The sequence below is a fragment of the Cupressus sempervirens genome, chromosome 3, assembly GCF_028749045.1.
Source record: "Cupressus sempervirens isolate cs-2001-9-10 chromosome 3, ASM2874904v1, whole genome shotgun sequence".
Lineage (NCBI taxonomy): Eukaryota > Viridiplantae > Streptophyta > Pinopsida > Cupressales > Cupressaceae > Cupressus > Cupressus sempervirens.
In genome coordinates this window covers 111,460,994-111,482,422 of record NC_143120.1, presented here as the reverse complement: position 1 = coordinate 111,482,422, position 21,429 = coordinate 111,460,994, and the positions used below count along the sequence as shown (strand labels likewise).

The 21,429-nt window shown below is 37.3% G+C and overlaps 1 protein-coding gene across 1 annotated transcript in view; it reads left to right on the top strand.

Moving 5' to 3' along the window:
- LOC149565029 (uncharacterized) overlaps positions 1 to 21,137 on the top strand; it is a 39,745-nt gene extending 18,608 nt beyond the window's left edge. The window contains exons 3-5 of the mRNA XM_089818576.1: positions 2,729 to 2,986; positions 3,313 to 4,230; positions 18,184 to 21,137. Of these exons, the coding sequence (XP_089674702.1) occupies positions 2,741 to 2,986; positions 3,313 to 4,230; positions 18,184 to 18,213 (1,194 nt within the window). The 5' untranslated portion in view covers positions 2,729 to 2,740 and the 3' untranslated portion in view covers positions 18,214 to 21,137. The remainder of the gene's footprint in view (positions 1 to 2,728; positions 2,987 to 3,312; positions 4,231 to 18,183) is intronic.
- Positions 21,138 to 21,429: the final 292 nt, after the last annotated feature.

Genomic DNA, 21,429 nt, shown 5'->3' with positions numbered 1-21,429 from the left:
TCAGCATCTTTTCCTTATTATGTACACGGAGGAATAATTATTACCATTGTAGGAGGATCACTTTGGTAGACTTGGATCACAAAGAACACTGGATTTAATCATTGTACTCATTTAGGTGAGTAAGTAGTCAAGCATTCATCCTAGTTTTAGAATGTTAGCTTGGTCTTCATGTGTTTGAGATGTAGGAGTAAACATATAAAATTTGATTGTGGTGCTAAGTTGTTTGATCCTTTTAAGGTCCTTTTCAGGTGTTGTGTAGTTTTTGAGATTGTTTTGGCCTCTCCATCACATATTTATAAAAATTATAGAATTGATCATATGCTTTTTTTTTGATTGGTAAAATACGTATTTATATTAATATAAAAAAGGTACATGTAGTTGAAAAGCCACCTTGTGACCATGGCATTGCCACCCAAAAAACAGGCTACAATCTGACTGTAAACTTTTTATCAAACGTTACAAACCAAAACCTACAGACCTACAAAATATAGACCCCAAACCTAATTGCAACCAGCACTCATTTGAACCACCCCGCAACTTTTTCATAGGAGAAATTGGGAATTCCATCATTGTTTTCCACAGGAAGGCATAGGTACACCATCTCTTCCAGATCCAACCCCAGAAGCCTCCTGGCAGTCATCCAAAAGAGACGCATCCACCCCCGCTACAACTGTACCACAGACCAAAGTAGAGCCACCTCTGATTTTCGCCCTACTATAGCACGGTTTCATCTGAACTTCACAATGAGCAAGAGGATGACCACACCTATTTGGGGCAAAGACTTTACAGGTGTAATCTCGCTCTTTCTTTCCGCTACACAACCCCCAAAGCACGAGCTTGCACGCAGGATCATAGGTAGAAAACCAGCTTTGACCATCCCATACGAGCTACATGAAGATGTAGCTTCACTGGCGTAACAAATGACCAAACCAACAGGGGCTGCAACTCCCCCAACCCCTGCCACTAATGAGACGCCACAGATGATCACCCATGTGCAAGCCGATTCCAATTTCTGTCCTATTAACAACCTTCTCCACACAAACACCCCATTTTAACTCCAAACACTCCCTTGCCACCCCCAAAACCTCCAACTTTGATTCAACCACCATTAACACCAAAGCCAAAAAAAGAGATGAAATATCTAAGTTTGATTGGGGCCTCCAATCGTGCGCCACATAATCCTCACCAAAGAATAGCTTCATTGCCTCCTAGATTCATTATTGAACTCGAAAACATTGCGCAAGCACTTCACCATAATCGGCCTTTCAAAGGCAGGAATCTGTCCAGTGGTATGTAGTGATAAATTGGCCTCCGTTGTGAATTTCCCAAATCCTGCAATCTTTCAAAGTTCGTTCTTCATTGCCACAGCAAAATGAAACACCCACGAAGAATAAAATGGCACTAGCAAAGTCTTCAAAAGGATCAACTTCCGATGTAGGCTTCATTATTAAACCATCGGGCCTGTGGAGAACACACATGCCAAATTCACATTACTGCACGCTACCCCTGTCACCTCTGCCTCCTTTGCTTATGAGGGTTGTACCTGTGACCATTATTGCAATATTAATCAAAGTCCGATGGGACAAGTCCCTTGAAATCTTCAAAAATTTTGAATTTATCATTTAGCGATCCTTTTACCCCCACATTTGATAGTTTGATTGCTAAATCATTCACCTCCCTAGGAACATGTGAAATCTTGTATTCCTCCACCCTTTCCAATAATGTCCGAATCTGTTTATGTGCTTGTTTAGGTACCAAGTGTCCATTTCCCCTTTAGCTATTCCATTGACTACCAAGTGCGAATCACCCTTGAGTTGAATCTTATGGTCCCCAATCTTTATTCCAAGCAAAATTGTCTCAACTGCAGCAAGACATTCTGCCTGGTTGTTTGTGCCATCCACTACTCTCTTAGCCACCAAAGCCACTATACCACTATTCTCATTTCTTGCCACCACTCCAATGCGTGAAGGCCAAGGGTTCCCTTTTGAGGCACCGTCGAAATTTATCTTGATCAAACCTGGATCCGGTGGCCTCCACCAAGGCCTTACCTTCTTTGTTTGACAAGGATTATCCCTCAAAAGCCCATTAACGGGAGAATTGATCATACACTTCTGTATTATAGAATTGTTCATTTATACATGCATACACCTATGTATATGTATGTAGGCATATGTAGATGTATATATATGTAGACACATGCATAAATATACAATATATATGTCTACATATTTATGCAGACACACATATATTTACATATATGTATGCACATATAAGTGCATGTGTTTATATATGTGTAGTTTTTCATTTGAAGTTCAAACATATTCAAATATTAACATCCTAAATTCTCTGACTCTTTCATTCTTCAGCTAAGTGATCATCATTTTTGTATCTGCATATTGTTAGAGACAATCTGATTCTGAGATTTGCACTTGAATAACTGTAGGTGTATGTCAAATGATGGAACTGTTTGTACTTTCAAACAATGAAATCTAAATATTGTGTATGTTATCTTTAAATGTTCTTATGAAGGCAGAAGTTTTTTAATCAGATTAGTGGCATAATTTCTTACAACTTGGTATATTTTTCATATGCAATCATTTTGACCATGTTTGGCATAAAGTTTACGATCTATGCTTTTTTATTAAAAGGTGCATTTCAGTTCTTACAGTTACTGTGTTCCAATGTCTCAAATTTCGTCAGAACTCATGCATTTGCAATTTCTGTGCAGACTTTAGTGGCAATGGGAGCCAAAGTGCAATGCAATAATTCTTTGCAAATTTTCAATTCCAACAAGAATGTATGGGAAGATATCAAAACAAGAAAACACTGTGAAGATGCTTGGCCAGTCTATGGCACAGGGATGATATTGAGAATGAGTCATTCCTGCAGCCTTTTTAAGCAAGATACAATGGAAAAATGTTCAGAATATGATACGGAAATTCTGAAGCAAACCATGCTTAGACATGAAAAAATATTCAGATCACAGGTATGCAAGGAACTTTAACCATGAAATGATGTGAAGATGAAGTATTAATAATTCCAATAAAAAGAAAATGATGGATCATTTTCTCAGTTGTGTTCTCTGCAAATGCAGTGTCATACACCTAGCACAAGAATAATTTAAAATTTCATCAATTTAGTGTAAGGTCCGTTTATTAGGGAAGTGAACTGACACATGGATGATGATTGATATGAACTTGTAGATCAGTTGGAAAAGAGAAGATGCAATAGTGAATACCAAATTATGCTAGACACTTGAGGCATAAGATATGTAATATCTCTAATTATCTTTGTGGTTATGGGATAATGCAGGTCCGTGAGCTCCATCGTCTATATGAAGTCCAAAAGAGCCTCATGGATGATCTTAGAAGGAGAGATTTCTCCTCATCATCTATTTCATCAACAAGGAAATCGGGAGAACTTATGTTTCATTATGGGCCAGAACAGCAGCAATCAAAAGATAAACAGAATCTTTGGGATTTTCTTGATGGATCTGTGAGAGAAAAAGACAACAGAGGTCGTAGCCATCCTACTTTGAGCACACACAACATGCTAACTCTTGGCTCTGGTCTAGTTGATCACAATACTCTGATTGTATTGAACTCAAAGGAAATTAATGGTGGATTTAAAGACTTCAACATGTTGCAGCCTATCAGAGGTGCACCTCGTGAATTTGATCTTGAACAGCCAGCCAATGAATATGTAGATGATGAAGCTGTGGATGAGCATCCAGAAGATTCACTTTTAAGAAGAGAAACCCATGGTAATGGAAAGGAGTCAAACTTCTTCAAGTTTCAGTCTGATGTAGAGCCTGAAAGTGAGGTGCAGCTCACTCTTAGTACTGGGTGGGAGAAGAGCAAAAAGAAAGATGATAGGCCAAATGGAACACTTTCAGATATGGGTTTCCATCACAAAGAAAGAGAAGAAGCAAAGGAAGCCAAACAATCAAGATTTAATGAGGGTTCAACACTTTTATCTGCAGCTTCTAGTAGGGCTAATGCTCAGGCTCAAGAAGATCTTGAAACAATGAGGTCTATTATGCCAAGTCAAAGATATTTTGGAGTGCCATGGGGATTAGGTCAGGATTACCAAAGACATGATCAGAGAACTGAGTGGAAAATGTTTTCAATTGAGCCTGAGAAGATTAAGGAAAAGAGCCAATCCATTGATCTCGAAGCGGGTGACAGGTCCACACGAGAAAATAAAAAAGAACCACATTGGATTTTTCAGGTTTTGAGCCTAAACAGGACTTGATCTGTTATTTTTTAATGTATGCAGTTGCTCAATTTATAATAGAATGTATCTTAACTTGTGCACCAAATTTTCATGGTACTTGCTGTCTGGAATAGTTAACCTCAAAATGGTATTACGCTTTTGTATTAGAAATACTGGAGTTGTATGACCTCTTTTGTTGTCTGTTTTTACAAATAAAATACTAACTACTAGGCAGTCTTTTAGCAATTTACAAAATAATGTGATATATTTATCGAGATCCACCACATAATTTTTACTCAAACTTCTTAACCAGTAGTAGTTCTCAAGAACCCACTTCTCATGAGCACTAATGGTCCACTTAGCACTCATTCCATCTAGGTAATGTTCACAGTGGTCAAGTATCAAGATGTCGTACGAGATCATCAGCCTAGCACTAGTTTGACTCAAGTGCATTTAATCATAGAGTTTCCTTCAATATGTGGATATTGGGATTGGTGGTCTATAAGGTAGTTCTGATGCTTCACCTGTGTGAGCATCACCTAGATTCAATGAGCACTAAGTGAACCATTTGTGCTCATCAGAGATGGGTTCTTGTGAAACACTATGCTTGATGATTTAACGAGTATGACAGAAAAATTATGCAGTTCAATCTAGATAAAAATATCACAGATAAGATACTCATAACTGAAACCTGCTTAGAAATTGTGGAGTTCTGGAATGATGTATTTGCTGATATGATGGTACACCTTAGAGGTAGCATATCCATAGATGCTCTTCCTAGTGTAAATAATTCTCTTCCAAAATTTTAGTTCTAATTGCCATTTCCACATGTTATTGATGTGCTGAAATCTATTGAAGGGACAGAAAAGGAGGAAGACAAACATAATAAAAATGAGGCACTCAAGTTTTGTTCACAAGAGAAACAAAAAATACAATAAGAATTTATGAATTGGGGAATTTCAGATCTTAGTTAATGGTAAATGGTCTCAAAAAGCATTTCTTCTTGTGTTGGTCACTCGTATCTAGCCTGAGGAGATTCCTTTTGTAGATTTTCTGACCTTTCCAACATCAAGTGTATGGTCAGTATATCTCTAGAGAGGCATGCTTGATCATAGGATACCGACAGCCAGAAGATATTGTTGGAGTGGGTAGTGTTGTAATCATTAGAGAAAGACCAAACATGAGCCTTCAGAAGTTGATTTTCCAAAAACTGCCACACTAAAATGAAAAGCAAGCATTCAAGCAGTAGAGAACAAAGGAAAATATGCACCATGATAGTTTATCATGTCTTTAATCAAGGGAATCAGCAGTATAAATGTCACAATTTTAGTTTGTAGATATCAGACTTTAGTAGTGTTTTTGCAGTCCCAATTCTTACGAGTGTTATTGTAGTTAGGCAAAAGTCTTTTGTGGAAAAGGACCAATGATACATGATTGCAACTCATCAATTTCAGAAAAAGTGTTATTGATGTATTAAAGTCAGCAATAGTTGCATTAGTCTGTTGATTCTAATATTTAAAGCAGAAAGGAATGAGTAAATAAAGAACCAAAAAGTAGTATTTAGCAACAAGGTAAAGAGAAAATATTCAGGAACATATTTATGAAGAGGTAAAAAGGGTGGGAAATTTGGGAGAAGAAAGTTTGTAGCTTGGAAATTCTTGTCAATTGCTTCTGCAAATGTTTCCTGAAATATAAAGGCACTTCTTTGCAACATTGCCCTGATCCCTTGACACTGATAGTCTGTGAACTTATCATTCTTTTTACTGGTTCTAAAAATGAACCATTTCACATGCCTTTTAGGTTGTCAAAATTATGATTATACAAGTGGATATTCTCTTAACACATTTAGCTTATAGAATTGCCATGATGTTTTATAGTTCAAAATATTCAGCATTGTCAGATGCCTGCCTGATTGTGTCATATCATTCATTTCTCACTGAACTTAGAAGACTGTCTGGAAGCTAGCTAGAGTATACAAGGACATGGTAATCATGTATCATAGGGTTTGCACTGTGTAGTTGCCTTTTATTACTTGCAGTTTAAAGTCACTGTCTGTTCATGGATTAACAAAAACGAGAAGCTATGCCATCACCTGCTGAAAGTGTCTTCCTAGGATAACACTAGAACAAAGAACCTTCAAAGACAGAAGTAAAGACATGGCCAGAGGCCCCAGAATATGCCATGGAATCAATTCTGAAGGAATTCTGCTTTTCTGAAAGTCTCATTCTGCTTTTCTGAAGACATGGCCAGAGGCCCCAGAATATGCCATGGATTAACAAAAAACGAGAAGCTATGCCATCACCTGCTGAAAGTGTCTTCCTAGGATAACACTAGAACAAAGAACCTTCGAAGACAGAAGTCAAGAAATGGCCAGAGGCCCCAGAATATGCCATGGAATCAATTCTGAAGGAATTCTGCTTTTCTGAAAGTCTCATTCTCGTGGAGAAGTATTTATTCTGATTAATGATAAGAAACTGTAAAATAAATGTAATAAGGCACGGGAATAGTGGTCTATCTTAAGTCAGAGTATTTAAGAAAATAAGTAGATTGTTAAGGTCTGAAGCAAATGTTCCAACCAATGGAATGGACACAATCCCTGGAGAAAACTGCCATTCAGTAAGACAGATTGAGTTGCAGAGCTCAGAGGATACCATCAATGCTGACTTAAAGTAGATGTGTTAGTTCAACTGCCTTGGATTGAAAGGAGAAAGGAGTATAATATTATAGTGATTTTGCTAAACATATAGGGTACACTTGCATCCAACCAAAAAACACTCCTATATCCATTGAAGATCCATAGAGATCTTTCTGATTTCTTGGGATTGGAAAATATAGCAGATTCTACACCATATGTTCTATATCCAAGTTTGCCAAAAAGAAGTGAGTAATATATTATCCTTTGCCTGTATTTAACAGATGTTGATAACCAGTTTCCATGGATTTTCTTTCAGGTCTACCTTCTACAAGCATGGAATTAACTGCCTTTATGAAGCCGTAGATAGATTCTCAAAAAGGCATTTCTCTTGCCATGTAAAAAGGCTATTTCAGCTCAAAAATAAAAATCAACCATTCTAGAATTTATTTATTAACGTTTGATTTCAAACTGCTATAATATCTGATAGTGGTTAACAGACCATTTTGCTCAGCGATAGGCTTAAAACCTACTAATTCTACTAATTTACTGCATTTTTTGTTGGCATTAGCTTTTCAGACCATTGGATTAAGATGCAGAAGCTTATGGTTTACACCTAAGTAGCCAATGCACTCCTTGGAAGGCTGGATGTGGAAGCGGAGGTGCATGAAAGTGGATGCAGATCTGGATGCTCTCCTGATGCGTCCAGGAAGCACATTCATAGGTTGTGGATGCGTTCCCAGGAAGTGCATCCAAGGGTTGTGGATGCCCTGTGCATTCCAACACATCCACATGGTATCCACAACCCTCGGTGTGCTTCCTGGATGCATCTGGAGGCATCCCCAAGCCTCTAGAAAGCATCCGTTGGCCAAGCATAAAAACATCAAATCTGACATGAAAACCTAGGATGTCCAGTTTGTCCAAACGGGCCTCTGGACCAGCCATGGTTCAAACTGATCTGTGGTACTGGTCTCTGGTTTGCCTGTGGATCTGGACAGGGTCTGGTCCACACAAGCCTGGTTCTAACCAGACCACAAAACAGTCGGACCTGGGCAGACTGGATACAAAATACACTAGTTTTTTGCAAATTTAATGAAGATTTCTCCTTCACTTTAAACATTTTTCTCTTAGTAATATGTTTTCATACTCAGTCATTTTTCAGCTCAGGGGCAGGAGTATTTATACAAATATAGCATTGAACTATTTAAGAATAAGTTAAAATTATATTAGTATAAATACTATCAAGACATTTGAGATAGGTTTCAGCTTCAAAGGAGTTAAAAATGTAGATTCTAGATTTTGAAGGTTTTCAAAGAATACCAGACATAGCCAAATTTCAGGATTGAATGTGCCTTCAATAGTGTTATCTCGCATAACCTTTCTTGACATTTTGAGGTCAAATTGAAGCTGGACTAAGGATTTTCTAATGATTCTAACTTATTTCATCACAATTCACTTGGTTTCAATTCTATATTCTTGACACTCAACACTTGGTCATACCCGAGACAAACATTACTTTCCAGCAGACCAAAATTGTTCAAACTGACTCTCAGACTTGAAAATTGCAACCACCTAAGACCATCTAATACTACCTCAAACATGTTTCCAGGAGAAGAATATTTAAAAGGGAAGTGAAGAAGACGAAGAAAAGAATATCAATAAATTTTTAATTCATTAGTTGAACTTCAAACTATGATACTTGAACTTGATGTCAATATTTAATTTTAATGTTTTGAATCTTTGATGTTGAACTTGAAGTATATGATGCTATGATGGAATGATTATGATTACAAGTTTATGATGTTTTTGTTGTTTTAATGTTTTTGTTAACTATGTGACATTCTAATCTTAACTCATGCTTCTAGGCTTCAAAAATATGTATATATATAATTTTTACATGTATTTGTATTAACACTGTGTCAAAAATTTGCCGTACAAACTGGTACTTTGCACTTGAACTTGGAACTAGACCCAAACTAGCATCCTAAGTTAACACCCAAAAAAAGCCACTTAAAACATTGGCTATTTGCCATTTAAATATGGTTTTTGCCTCTAAATCCTAAGACCTAAAACAGTCCTCAAAGAGGCCATCCATTGTTTTTTCATCTCATTTTGTTTGCAGCTAGGCTTTCTTCTAATTTGGTCTCCATTTTGGCATTTTGAATGCTAGGCTCTCTCTCTCTCTCTCTCTCTCTCTCTCTCTATATATATATATATATATATATACATACTTACTCTCTCTCTCTCTCTCTCTCTCTCTCTATATATATATATATATATATAATAGCTTGAAATGCATCCAAAACCCCCTAATTGTTTTTTGCGCATCTGATGTAGGAGCATCCTGGGTTGCCTTGTTATCCTGCTCATTTTGTTCATTCTACATGTTGATGCCGAGTTACTGTAGCTCCAGTGTACGCCAAGTGACTCTTCATTCGCCAAGTTACCCAATTTACGCCAAGTGACTCTTCATTCGCCAAGTTACCCAGTGTTCGCCAAGTGACTCTTCATTAATCGAGTTACCTAGTGCACACCAAGTGACTCTTCATTAACCAAGTTACCCAGTGCACACCAAGTGACTCTTCATTAACCAAGTTACCTAGTGTATGCCAAGTGACTCTTCATTCGCCAAGTTACTCAGTGTACGCCAAGTGATTCTTCATTAACCGAGTTACCCAGTGTATGCCAAGTGACTCTTTATTAACCGAGTTACCCAGTGTATGCCAAGTGACTCTTCATTCACCGAGTTATCCAATGTATGCCAATCGAGTCTTCATTCGCCGAGTTACCCAGTGTATGCCAAGTGACTCTTCATTCGCCGAGTTACCCAGTGTATGCCGAGTGTTAGCATTTGGACGTGATTTTTGCGAGCCGACTTGCAGGATTTATTTTGTTTGCAACATTTATGTTAAGATATTTTCTTGGGATGCGTCCAAATCATTGTTGGGTCGGCCTTCCTCTTATGTAATGTTCTAGAATAATCTGTAAGCCATTTTGGCAAGTATATATAGAGTGTTTAGGCTTAGAGTTAGGTAAGTTTTTGGGAAGAAGATTAGAGAGCAGAACTGAAAGTTCGAATTTGCAGTTGGATCTTTGAATGTGAATGTATTTGTAATTGGCCGTAACCCAGAAGGCCTTACAGCTGGGCATGTATGAAGATAGTTTGATGAATCAATAAAAGTATTTCACTCTTCTTCCTCCTTTGGTTGCTATTCTTTGTGTTTGCTTCCGTTGTGTTAACTCTTGCAAGGTGATTTGGATAGTTGGGTGAGCCTTTGGCCCTAGTTATTCACCCTTTGCCCATGTCAGTTGGTATCAGAGCTTGAGGTTCGTTCTCGTGGAGATTCGATCGTGTAGAACCCTGATTTGGAATTTGGTTGTAAGGTGGTAGATTTGCTGATTTGACCTATAAATTGCAGAGGGTTATGATCTTGCAGGAACCTAATTTATAAAGATGGTTTGTGGTAGAGGAAATAATGTTGATAATGCTATATTGGATCAATTGAGACAAATTGCAGCCAGATTAGATGCTGTGGAGACAGCCTAGAGGAGAGGAGCACTTCTTGATGGTGTAAGTGATGATGAAGCAACAACACCAAACCATAATCCAGAACCTGAAGAAGATCAAGATGAGGAAAGATTGTTGCACATATTGTCTAGGGCAAATTCAAAGCTTGCTGTAGAAGTTGTTCCTTATGATGGAAAATTAGATACCAATGCTATGTTGGATTGGATATTTGATATGGAGAAGTTCTTTGAGTATGAAAACACTGCTGATAATAGAAAGGTGAAGATTGCAGTCACTAGGTTGAAAGGTCATGCATCACTATGGTGGGAGCACTTGCAAACTGATAGACAAAGGAGAGGAAAGGAGAAGATCAGAACTTGGCCAAAGATGGTGAACAAGGTAAAGAACAAATTTCTTTCTGCTGATTACCAAGTTAGCTTGTTGAGAAAGATGCAAAATTTGAAACAAAAGGACATGACTGTGAAAGAATATATCGAGGAATTCTATAGATTGGACATCAGATCTGGACATGTGGATGATGATGTTGAGAAAATTGCAAGGTACATTAATGGATTGAGATTTGGAATTCGGGATGAAATAAGTTTTGTGAAGTTGGAAAGTGTAGAAGAAGCATATCAATATGCCTTGAAAGTTGAGGAGATCTTGACAAAGAAGCATGAACAAAGACAAAGAGGTAGAGGTGGTAGATTCCAGAGAGGCAGAGGTAGATCTTATGGAGAAAGTGGCAGATCTGACAGTTCTATGCAGAATAAAGGCAAATTTGAATGGAAGAATGATGACAAAGTCAAGACCGAATGGAAAAGTGGTAATTCTTACTGAGGAAGAGGTAATTCCTATTCTGGAGGTGGATTTCATGGTAATTGTTTTAGATGTGGTAAAGAGGGACAAATATTTTGAATGTAGATCCTTTGAAAGTAGGCAAGGTAACAGAAATGCTGTGATTCAAGAAGATGATGAGGGTTCACCAAGTGGACCTGAGGCTGGAGAAATCTAATGGTGAGAAGAACCTTATGTAATAAGGGAAGTGATGAGGAACTTGTTTTAAGGAGAAGTCTTTTCAAGACAAAATGTAAGATGGTTGGAAAATGCTGCAAAGTGATCATTGACATTGGAAGTTCTACAAATCCGGTATCAGAAGAGTTGGTTACAAAGTTGCAGTTGCAAAGGCTGAAACATCCCAAACTTTATCATGTTTTATGGATCAAAGATGAGCATAAGATATTGGTAAGTGAGCAATGCCTTGTGAAGTTCAAAATTTGACATTACTTTGATGAAGTTTTGCTTTATCATGTTTCATGGATCAAAGATGAGCATAAGATATTGGTAAGTGAGCAATGCCTTGTGAAGTTCAAAATTGGACATTACTTTGATGAAGTTTTGTGTGATATTATGCCTATGGATTGTTGTCATATTTTGTTGGGTAGACCTTGGCAATATGATAGATATGCTGTATATGATGGAAGATTGAATCAATATACTCTCTGGGTAAATGGGAAGAAACAAACATTGTTGCCTTTGATTGAAAGTCTAGATAAGGTTAATTGTACCGCTGTAAAAATTTGCATGGTTAATGGGAAACAATTTGGAAAGGAAATGAAAAAGAATCAAGTCTATTTTGCCATAGTTCCTAGAGGACCGAGTGTTGGTAGTAACGATCGAGCAGCAAAAGCTAGTAATGACCGAGTGACAACAGATAGTGATAGCTGAGTGCCAGTAGAAATTATCGAATTGCTGAATGAGTATAAAAAAATTATTGCTGATGATATTCCTGATGGTTTACTTCCAGTAAGAAGTATAAGTCATTGTATGGATCTTATTCCTGGAGCTAGTTTGCCAAACAAAGCACCATATAGATTGACACCTGCAGAGAATGAGGAACTTAATAGACAAGTGTATGAGTTGTTGCAAAAAGGTTTGATTAGAGAAAGCTTGAGTCCATGTGTTGTACCTGCTGTATTAGCACATAAAAAGAATGGAGAATAGAGAATGTGTACTGATTCCAGAGCTATTAACAAAATCACAGTGCAATATAGGTTTCCTATGCCAAGGATGGATGACATAATGGATTGTTTGAGTGGAGCAAAGTATTTTACCAAGATTGATTTGAGGAGTGGCTATCATCAGATCAAAATCAGAGAAGGTGATGAATGGAAGACTACTTTCAAGACAAAAGATGGTTTGTATGAATGGTTGGTTATGCCTTTTGGTTTGACTAATGCACCTAGTACTTTCATGAGGTTGATGAATGAAGTTCTAAAAAGATTCTTGGGTAAGTTTGTGATTGTTTATTTGGATGATATTCTGATATTTAGCAAGACTAAAGAAGAACATCTTGAGCATATTAGACAAGTATTGCAGAGGTTGAAAGAGGAAAAGTTGTTGATTAATCTGAAAAAGTGTTTTTTATGCAAGAGAAGATTATGTATTTGGGATTTGTGATTTTAGTTGATGGTTTGAAAATGGATCCTGAGAAGGTTAAAGCAATTTTGGAATGGCCTACACCTGAGAATGTGAGTGAGGTAAGATCATTTCATGGTTTGGCTAGTTTTTACAGGAAGTTTATAAAGAATTTCAGTGCTGTTTGTAATGCTATGACTGAAACAGTGAGGGGAGATGAAAAGGAATTTAAGTGGACACATGGAACTGATAAGAGTTTTGAGACTTTGAAACAAAAGGTTGCTGAATTACCTATATTGGCTTTGCCTGATTTCAACAAAGTATTTCAAGTTGAATGTGATGCAAGTGGTAATGCAATAGGAGCTGTATTAAGTCAAGAAGGTAAGCCTGTTGCTTTCTTTAGTGAAAAGTTGAATGATGCTAAAATGAAATATTCTATGTATGATCAAGAGTTTTATGCTATTGTTCAAGCATTAAAGAAGTGGAGATATTATTTGATGCCTAAGGAGTTTGTGTTGTATATTGATCATAAAGCTTTACAATACTTGGGAAGTCAACAGAAACTAAATCAGAGACATATGAAGTGGGTTGAGTACTTGCAGAGTTTTACATTTTTCATTAAGCATAAAAGTGGATTCACTAACAAAGTTGCTGATGCATTAAGTAGAAGACGCTCTTTGTTGACTGAAATGAAGGTTGAAGTTCTTGGTTTTGATGAGATGAAAGAGTTGTATGATGTTGATCCTGATTTTTCTGAGGCATGGAGAGAGTGCAGAGCACCAAATTTGACAGATCACATAAGTAAGTATGATGAGTACTTTATTCAAGAAGGTATGTTGTTCAAAGGTATTCAGTTGTGTATTCCTAGAAGTTCTATGAGGTTGAATCTGATTAAGGAAAAGCATAGTGGTGGATTAGTTGGACATTTTGGAATTGATAAGAGATTGAGTTTGTTGAAAGAGAAGTATTATTGGCCACAAATGTATAAGGATGCTCAGAAATTTGTAAAGAGTTGTGGAGTTTGTCAAGTTGCAAAGGGAGTGAGTCAAAATACTGGTTTGTATACACCTATTACTGTTCCTGAGAAACCTTGGACTGACATCAGTATGGATTTTGTTCTTGGATTGCTTAAGACAATGAAAGGGTATGATTCCATATTTGTTGTAGTGGACAGATTTTCTAAGATGACTCATTTTATACCATGTAAGAAGACATCAGATGCTGAGCACGTTGCTGAACTTTTCTTTAAAGAGATTGTAAGATTGCATGGATTACCAAGAAACATTATTTTTGACAGAGATAGTAAGTTTGTTGGTTATTTTTGGAAGACTTTTTTGAAGAAGATGGGTATTGAGCTGAAGTTCAGTTCTGCATTCCATCCACAGACAGATGGACAGATAGAGGTTGTGAATAAAAGCTTGAGAAATTTGCTGAGATGTTTAGTTGGGAATAAGCCAAGTAATTGGGAGATGGTATTGCCACAAGCTGAATTTGCGTATAATATTTCTGTGAATAGGAGTATAGGGAAGACACCTTTTGAGATTGTTACTGGAATGCATTCTAGAGGTATATCAGATTTGAGAGATGTTGCTGGTGAAGAAAAGAAAAGTGCTGCAGGAGAAGAATTTTCTGATTTTATAGAGTCTTTGCATAAGGAAGTGAAGTTGAGGTTGGAACAAAGTAATCAGAAGTATAAGGAGAATGTTGATCAGTCTAGAAGATGCCATGATTTTTAAGTTGGTGATGAAGCGATGGTTCATTTAAAGAAAGGAAGATTCCTAGTTGGAACATACAATAAGCTGAAGATGAAGAAATTTGGACCTTGTAAGATCTTGAAGAAGTTTAACAGTGGTAATGCTTATGAAGTTGAGTTACCTGATGACATGGATATATCTCCTATATTCAATATTGCTGATTTGTATAAGTATCATGAGTCAGATGTTGAAGTTGTTGTATTAGAAGATTATCCTAAGAAGCAGATTGAAGAAGTTGAACAGATATTGGATCAGAGAGTTGGCAGGAGCACAAGAGGAAAAGATTACTATGAATATTTGGTAAAGTGGAAGAACAGGCCTATTGAAGATGCTTCATGGATTTCGCAATCTGAGTTGGATTCCACTCAGATTGTGACATTTCAATGATTTAGGAGAATCATTCCTTTCAACCCTGGTTGTCTGATGTAGGAGCATCTTGGGTTGCCTTGTTATCCTGCTCATTTTGTTCATTCTGCATGTTGATGCCGAGTTACTGTAGCTCTAGTGTACGCTAAGTGACTCTTCATTCACCAAGTTACCCAGTGTACGCCAAGTGACTCTTCATTCGCCAAGTTACCTGGTGTACGCCAAATGACTCTTCATTCGCCAAGTTACCCAGTGTTCGCCAAGTGACTCTTCATTTGCCAAGTTACCCAGTGCATGCCAAGTGACTCTTGACTCTTCATTAACCGAGTTACCTAGTGTATGCCAAGTGACTCTTCATTCGCCGAGTTATCCAGTGTATGCCAAGTGAGTTTTCATTCACTGAGTTACCCAATGTATGCCAAGTGACTCTTTGTTCGCCGAGTTACACAGTGTATGCCGAGTGTCAGCATTTGGACGTGATTCCTGCGAGCCGACTTGCGGGATTTATTTTGTTTGCGACATTTATGTTAAGATATTTTCTCGGGATGCGTCCAGACCGTTGTTGGGTCGGCCTTCCTCTTATGTGATGTTCTAGAATAATCTATAAGCCATTTTGGCAAGTATATATAGAGTGTTTAGGCTTAGAGTTAGGTAAGTTTTTGGGAAGAAGATTAGAGAGCAGAACTGAAAGTGCGAATTTGCAGTTGGATCTTTGAATGTGAATGTATTTGTAATTGGCCATAACCCAGAAGGCCTTACAGCTGGGCATGTATGAAGATATTTTGATGAATTAATAAAAGTATTTCACTCTTCTTCCTCCTTTGGTTGCTGTTCTTTGTGTTTGCTTCTGTTGTGTTAACTCTTGCAGGGTGGTTTGGATAGCTGGGTGTGCCTTTGGCCCTAGTTATTCACCCTTTGCCGGCATCAGCATCCGCACATCTGATTCTTGCACCTGCATCCACATCCACACCTGAATCAGCAACTTAGGTTTACATTATGTATGGGTTTTGGCTTGAGATTTTGGATCACACTCAGTGGTCCATCATCAGGAAGAGGCTTTTCTTTGCCTGATGATGGATGACTGAGTGTGTTCCAAAATGCCAAGCCAAAAAAGCATACACGGTCTCTTCTTGATAAATTGACTATTGAGTATGATTTGAAAAGTCAAGCAAAAAATGCATACACAGTGTGAACCAGAAGCATTAAACATTAGATCATACGCCACTCTTTCTTTATTAAACTACAATAGACCTCTTCATAGCTCTAGAGAGCATATCTGGTTCAAGATGTCTATGGGTTTCCAATAAGACACACATTTATGTAGCTTAAGTATAGCACTTCAGATGAGAAGTTACCTGCCATTTTAACATATCTGCTATAGATCTCTTCACAACACTAAAATTAATAGACCTAGTGAGGTTTGTTTTGGTTTCCAACAATTGACACCCATTAGCACAAACTCACCCCTGCTGCCTTCAACAGTAGCAAATTCTTCTGCAAAAGAAAGCTGAAAAAGAAGCCCAGTTTATTGAGCATCTCCAGCACATCTAGCAGCAAGTGCAAACTATTATGTAGAAGTCCAGTGCTCGACCAGTCTAGTGTTGATGATAGATTATGGTTTCGTTTGCACAAGGAAAGACTCACTGGACTTGAATGCAAAGTTTGGCATTTCCAATATGACCCAGACATCATCAGTAAGAATCTTGAAGATAGCAATGGCTTTGAGCCTAATCTTCCATATTATCTTTTTATTCATTCAGTTTGCAATGCAAAACTCTTGCATTGTTACTTTCCACCTTTGTTGGACTATCCATGTAACAGAAGAATTACAAACATCAGAAACTAATTCTGATTGCAGTATTCTAACAGAAGTAGATCAAATTTTCAGTTCACAGTTCAAGCAGACAAGGAATCAGTTTTGACTCTCATATCTGATTACATGAATACTTGAAATGATCAACAAAACTAATGATGCATACCAAATACAGGAGTAGAAGTATATCTTTATTCACACATGCAAGTATTATATAATAAAAGTAGTCCAGAGATGGTCAGCCAAGGATCAGAAATGATCTGATTAGATCATACTGCTTTCTTTGATGATGCAAAATCTATCTAAAGAACCCAACAGTTTCCTAGAGGAACACAACCATTGACTAACTCTTATAACCACCAAACTCAACAGAAAATAAATACATAGATAAACCTTATCATCAAAATAGAACGATAGACTTTGTATACTAACTACAATCAGGAAATTTCTATTTTGTATATCGTCAACATGGGTCAAACTCTTAAAGTAAAATGGTACACAAAGGTTCAAGTTGCAGATCATGGGGTACTCCAAATTGCATGCCATCTTCAGACCGGCTTCAACATCATCCCAATGGTCAAACCACAAAGTACAAACTGATTTTGGTCTTTATCCCATGCTGTACAGCTTAGATGGTATTAACCATGGTCAATACTCACTGGTATTTATAGCAAGCCAAAATTTGGATTAGTGTAAAGTGGTTACATTTCTTGCAACTTCTAAGTGTTTCCATCTTTTGTAATTGCTAAGCTGTTGTTGCCACCTCTTGGTTATATTATAGTTATTCGTGGAGTAGCTGGCCAAATAGTATTTTCTTCTAACGTCTTAGATAATTGCACATAACTTTCAGAATATAATTATTAATCTTGTATGACATTTCTTGCTTCTTGTTCTGTTGTTTGTATATTTTCTCTGGTTCATCTCTAAGTACTGTTGTTAATGCACTCTAACCAATCATAAATTGTTCTGTGCATAGCTCATTCAATCTGTTTACTGTGTATACTGTTTCCTCTCGGTTCCCTAATGGGCCACAGATTAAGATCATTCAACCGGTTTGATTTCTTGGAAAATGAATTGTACAATCAAAATCCAGAAGCAATATGAATACAAATTGTATTATTGTCATACAGATCCATATTGATTATATGCATTACACAATTTTTACATTCAATTTTTTTTTGTTTTGTAAATTTACATTATGATCTTTCTCATTGTTTCCTTGTACATTTTTTACTGGGCCGAAAATGTTTCTGTTACTTCATTTTTGCCTAGCTGCACATTTTTTCTTGGCCTGTGACAACCTATTTATTAGTCAGTTCTCTTTCTCTTCTGTTGGTTACATATATTTTTCTTTTTTAATCCTTTTCAAGTCTAGCAATGAAGTCAAGCTAAATGATTACTGGCATGCAGAGACTTCAATTTTCCTTTCACCTGGTTAGAAAGCAAAGATGTTGGTCTAACCATCTTTTACTTGCAGGGCCAGGGTTCATCAACAGCAATACTCTAAAACAAAGGTTAATTTGGCAGAAGATTAGCTACATGTCAGGCAAGCCAACCTGATGTTGATGGTGTCCATAGAATGTGTCTGGGAAAAAATAATGTTCAGTTCATTCCTTTTCAGGAGCAAAGAGGGATGGATAATTATTGGTCCGACCCCACACAAGAGAGCAACCTTAGATCCGTAGTAGATTCCTCAATGGGATCATTCTAAGCAATATCTCCTTGTCCAACACTTCGATCCCACATTGCTGTTTCTCAGAGACATACAGAAAACTCAGAAGGGTGAATTTTAATCTCGGCAATGTGGAGAAAAAATGAAAGTTCAATCTAAAGTAAACCCACTCTTACCTGCAGCAGAATTTTTGCAGATGCAGAAGCTTGATTTTTAATCTTGTACTTATGGGCAAGAATTTATTTGTAGTAGTACAAATGGAATGAGCGCTTCTGGGTTTCACAGACATAAATGGTACGCAAATCACAATCAATCAAACTGTTCATGCAATCACTTCACATTCTAGAGTGTGTGGCGTGATCTAAGTCAATCAGTCCCTGCTGATACACCAAAGAGCATCCATCAACAAGGTGATTCCCATGCAACTCCTGCATCTACTCCTTGTTTATCAGAATCCTTATTGAGAGACTTGGAGGTGAGTTCCGGACTGCTTAGATCCCCATATATAAATGAACTACCATAGTGGATAAGCTCTGGAGGACAAAATGCTGGAAAGGATTCCCAAGTTTCTTGCCATATTGATCTCCAGCACAATAGATCAAAACGTGGTCCTTTAAACCATGTCATTAAGAATCTGATCTACGATGCATCAAAGCATTTTAATAAAAAAAAAAAGCAGATGGCTCTTGTAAAAAGGACACAAAATATTAGTATAACCATCCAAGACACTTGCCAAGGATCTGTGCATACCAATGGAGGAAATACTGAAAGGAGTGCATCATTCACCATGGGAGAATTGTCAGCAGGTGTCCAAGATTGTGAAAGCAATCCTGTGGAGATGATGTCACCCATGAAAAACATGGGCATTTCTGATCTAGTTGGGAAGCACTTGTCAATGCTAGAAGGTGTTACTCACATGAGTAGGAGTCACTCATCAGACAAGTTTGTTGACAGAGTAATTCTATTTTCCTGGAAATATAATCTAAATGTTTCCTTGGATTGTGATTCAATTTGGATGGATAGCTGCACGTTAGATGAGAATAATGCTGTAAAGCATAGAGAGATATAAGCCAAAGGGTGGAGTGCCAAAACCAGGAATTCTAGATAATCGGGACCCTGATAAGCAATTGCATGCTTCAACAGGTCAAAATTGTGCTCATAAACCAGTCATTCACATGCGACAGCCTGTCTTACTGGTTGTGACATTCAAATGATCACATCTAAAGAGAGGATGGTTTCTGGAAAGCATGATAATATTTCAAGTACCAATGGGTCAGAATCTGTTTTTTCTTGTTCTGATACTAAGAAACTGGGGGAGGGCAGGTTCCAATTCATCTCAAGTAATCTTCATCAACAGCCTGAAATAGAAGTTCCTCTTTGTATGCATTTTAATGAAAAGAACTGCCCAAATTTTGGAATCAAATGTTACAGGGAAGAATGGGGTGTATGCAGTGCACATTAAAATGAAAACTAAACAAATTAGAGATGATCACGAGGACTGGATTGAAGAATTATCTCAAGTTGTATACAGAAATTCTTACCATTTTCTGGAAGATCCCTATAAACTTAGCACGGAGAGGAAAATCTTGGCTCATATAACTCCTGTTAAATTACCACCAGGGTATAGTGGCAATCAGCAGAATCAAAAGTGCTTAGAACAAGATTAGTGTGATTCAAGCCCAGCCAAAATGAATATGGAACAAAAAGAAAAAATTGAGAATTGGTATTCACAGTGAGGTGGCAGACTCAAGAACCCTAAAGTTCATGGAGCTGTTAGCTTTTATTGACAAAATTAATATGAAACCCAAGGAAACGAATTATCTTGCAGTGTGCAGCTTCACCAAGTAGAAAATGCTGGAAGAGCTGTAGATTTATCAGAGAGTACACATCTTGCAGCAGAGATCCTTCTAAAAATTAGCTCAGATAGAGACCCTTGTAGAAATCAGGTTAGATAGAGACCCTTCTAAAAATTAGACTAGATAACTTGAAACCTTCAAATGTTTTTTTGGTTTAGGAAATTCATTAGAATGGTTTGCACTCTGATTCCTGGCAGCATACACTGCTTGGAGTATGCATCTGCAGGATCAGACTTATATGAAGATCCCATGCCAGAAAAAGTTTCCAGTACTTATTCAGTTGAAGCGCTTGATTTTTCAAGTCCATGACATTGATGCTTCCAGGAAGCAATGAAGAAGAACAGTGAGAATCAATTGCAAAGGATGATAGGGAATGGAAAACTCGGAATTTTTTAAATCTTTCACTTGTGATTTCTGTATATACAAAAGGGAAAATTATTGTCTATGGAATATTCAGAGTGAGATACTTCCCTGGTATTTCATCTCTTTCCAGGCAGAAAGATATGGGGGCTCTGCAGATTATTGGATTTAAATGAAGAGCTGGAGGAGGAAACCCTTCCTTCAGAAAGGGTTGACTTACACCCTCTACATAAATTGTCTGTTTCAAATTCATTATGACCAAGTGTTGTAGTCATGAAGTTTCACAGGTTGAATAAGGTACAATTGAGCAGGAAATGCTATAAGGCCACACAAGAAAAAAAACATGTGTATAAGCGCTCAACCCTTGCAGTTCCTCTTGAACAGGTTCCTTGCTGAATAGTTGCATTATACATCTATTGGAAACCACAGTCCTTAAATATTTTCAACCCCATGAAAGATGGCAGATAGAACTCTTTATCTACTGGAATGCTTTTAAGTTTTTTTAATTGTTATATATAAAAGTTTGATTCCATTGAGAAATCATTGCGATTGTTTTTTTTATTGAACTGAATTAAGGAGCTTAAGCCTATCTGATGGTGAGGCCACAAATGAGGGGTCTTGTACCTGTATAAAAAGTTTCCCTACATTCAAAACAAGAGTCCCCTTAAACAGGATACAAAGCAGAAAGCATGTATGTATGCAATGAGGCTCTACAATAATGCTACATTTAAATATTTTGCTCCTCATATAGTATGGGAGTGGAGATGCATATTGAAAATTACCTCATTATTCTTTCCTTTTCTTTGGACTACTGTTCAATGTTCCTGTACGCAAT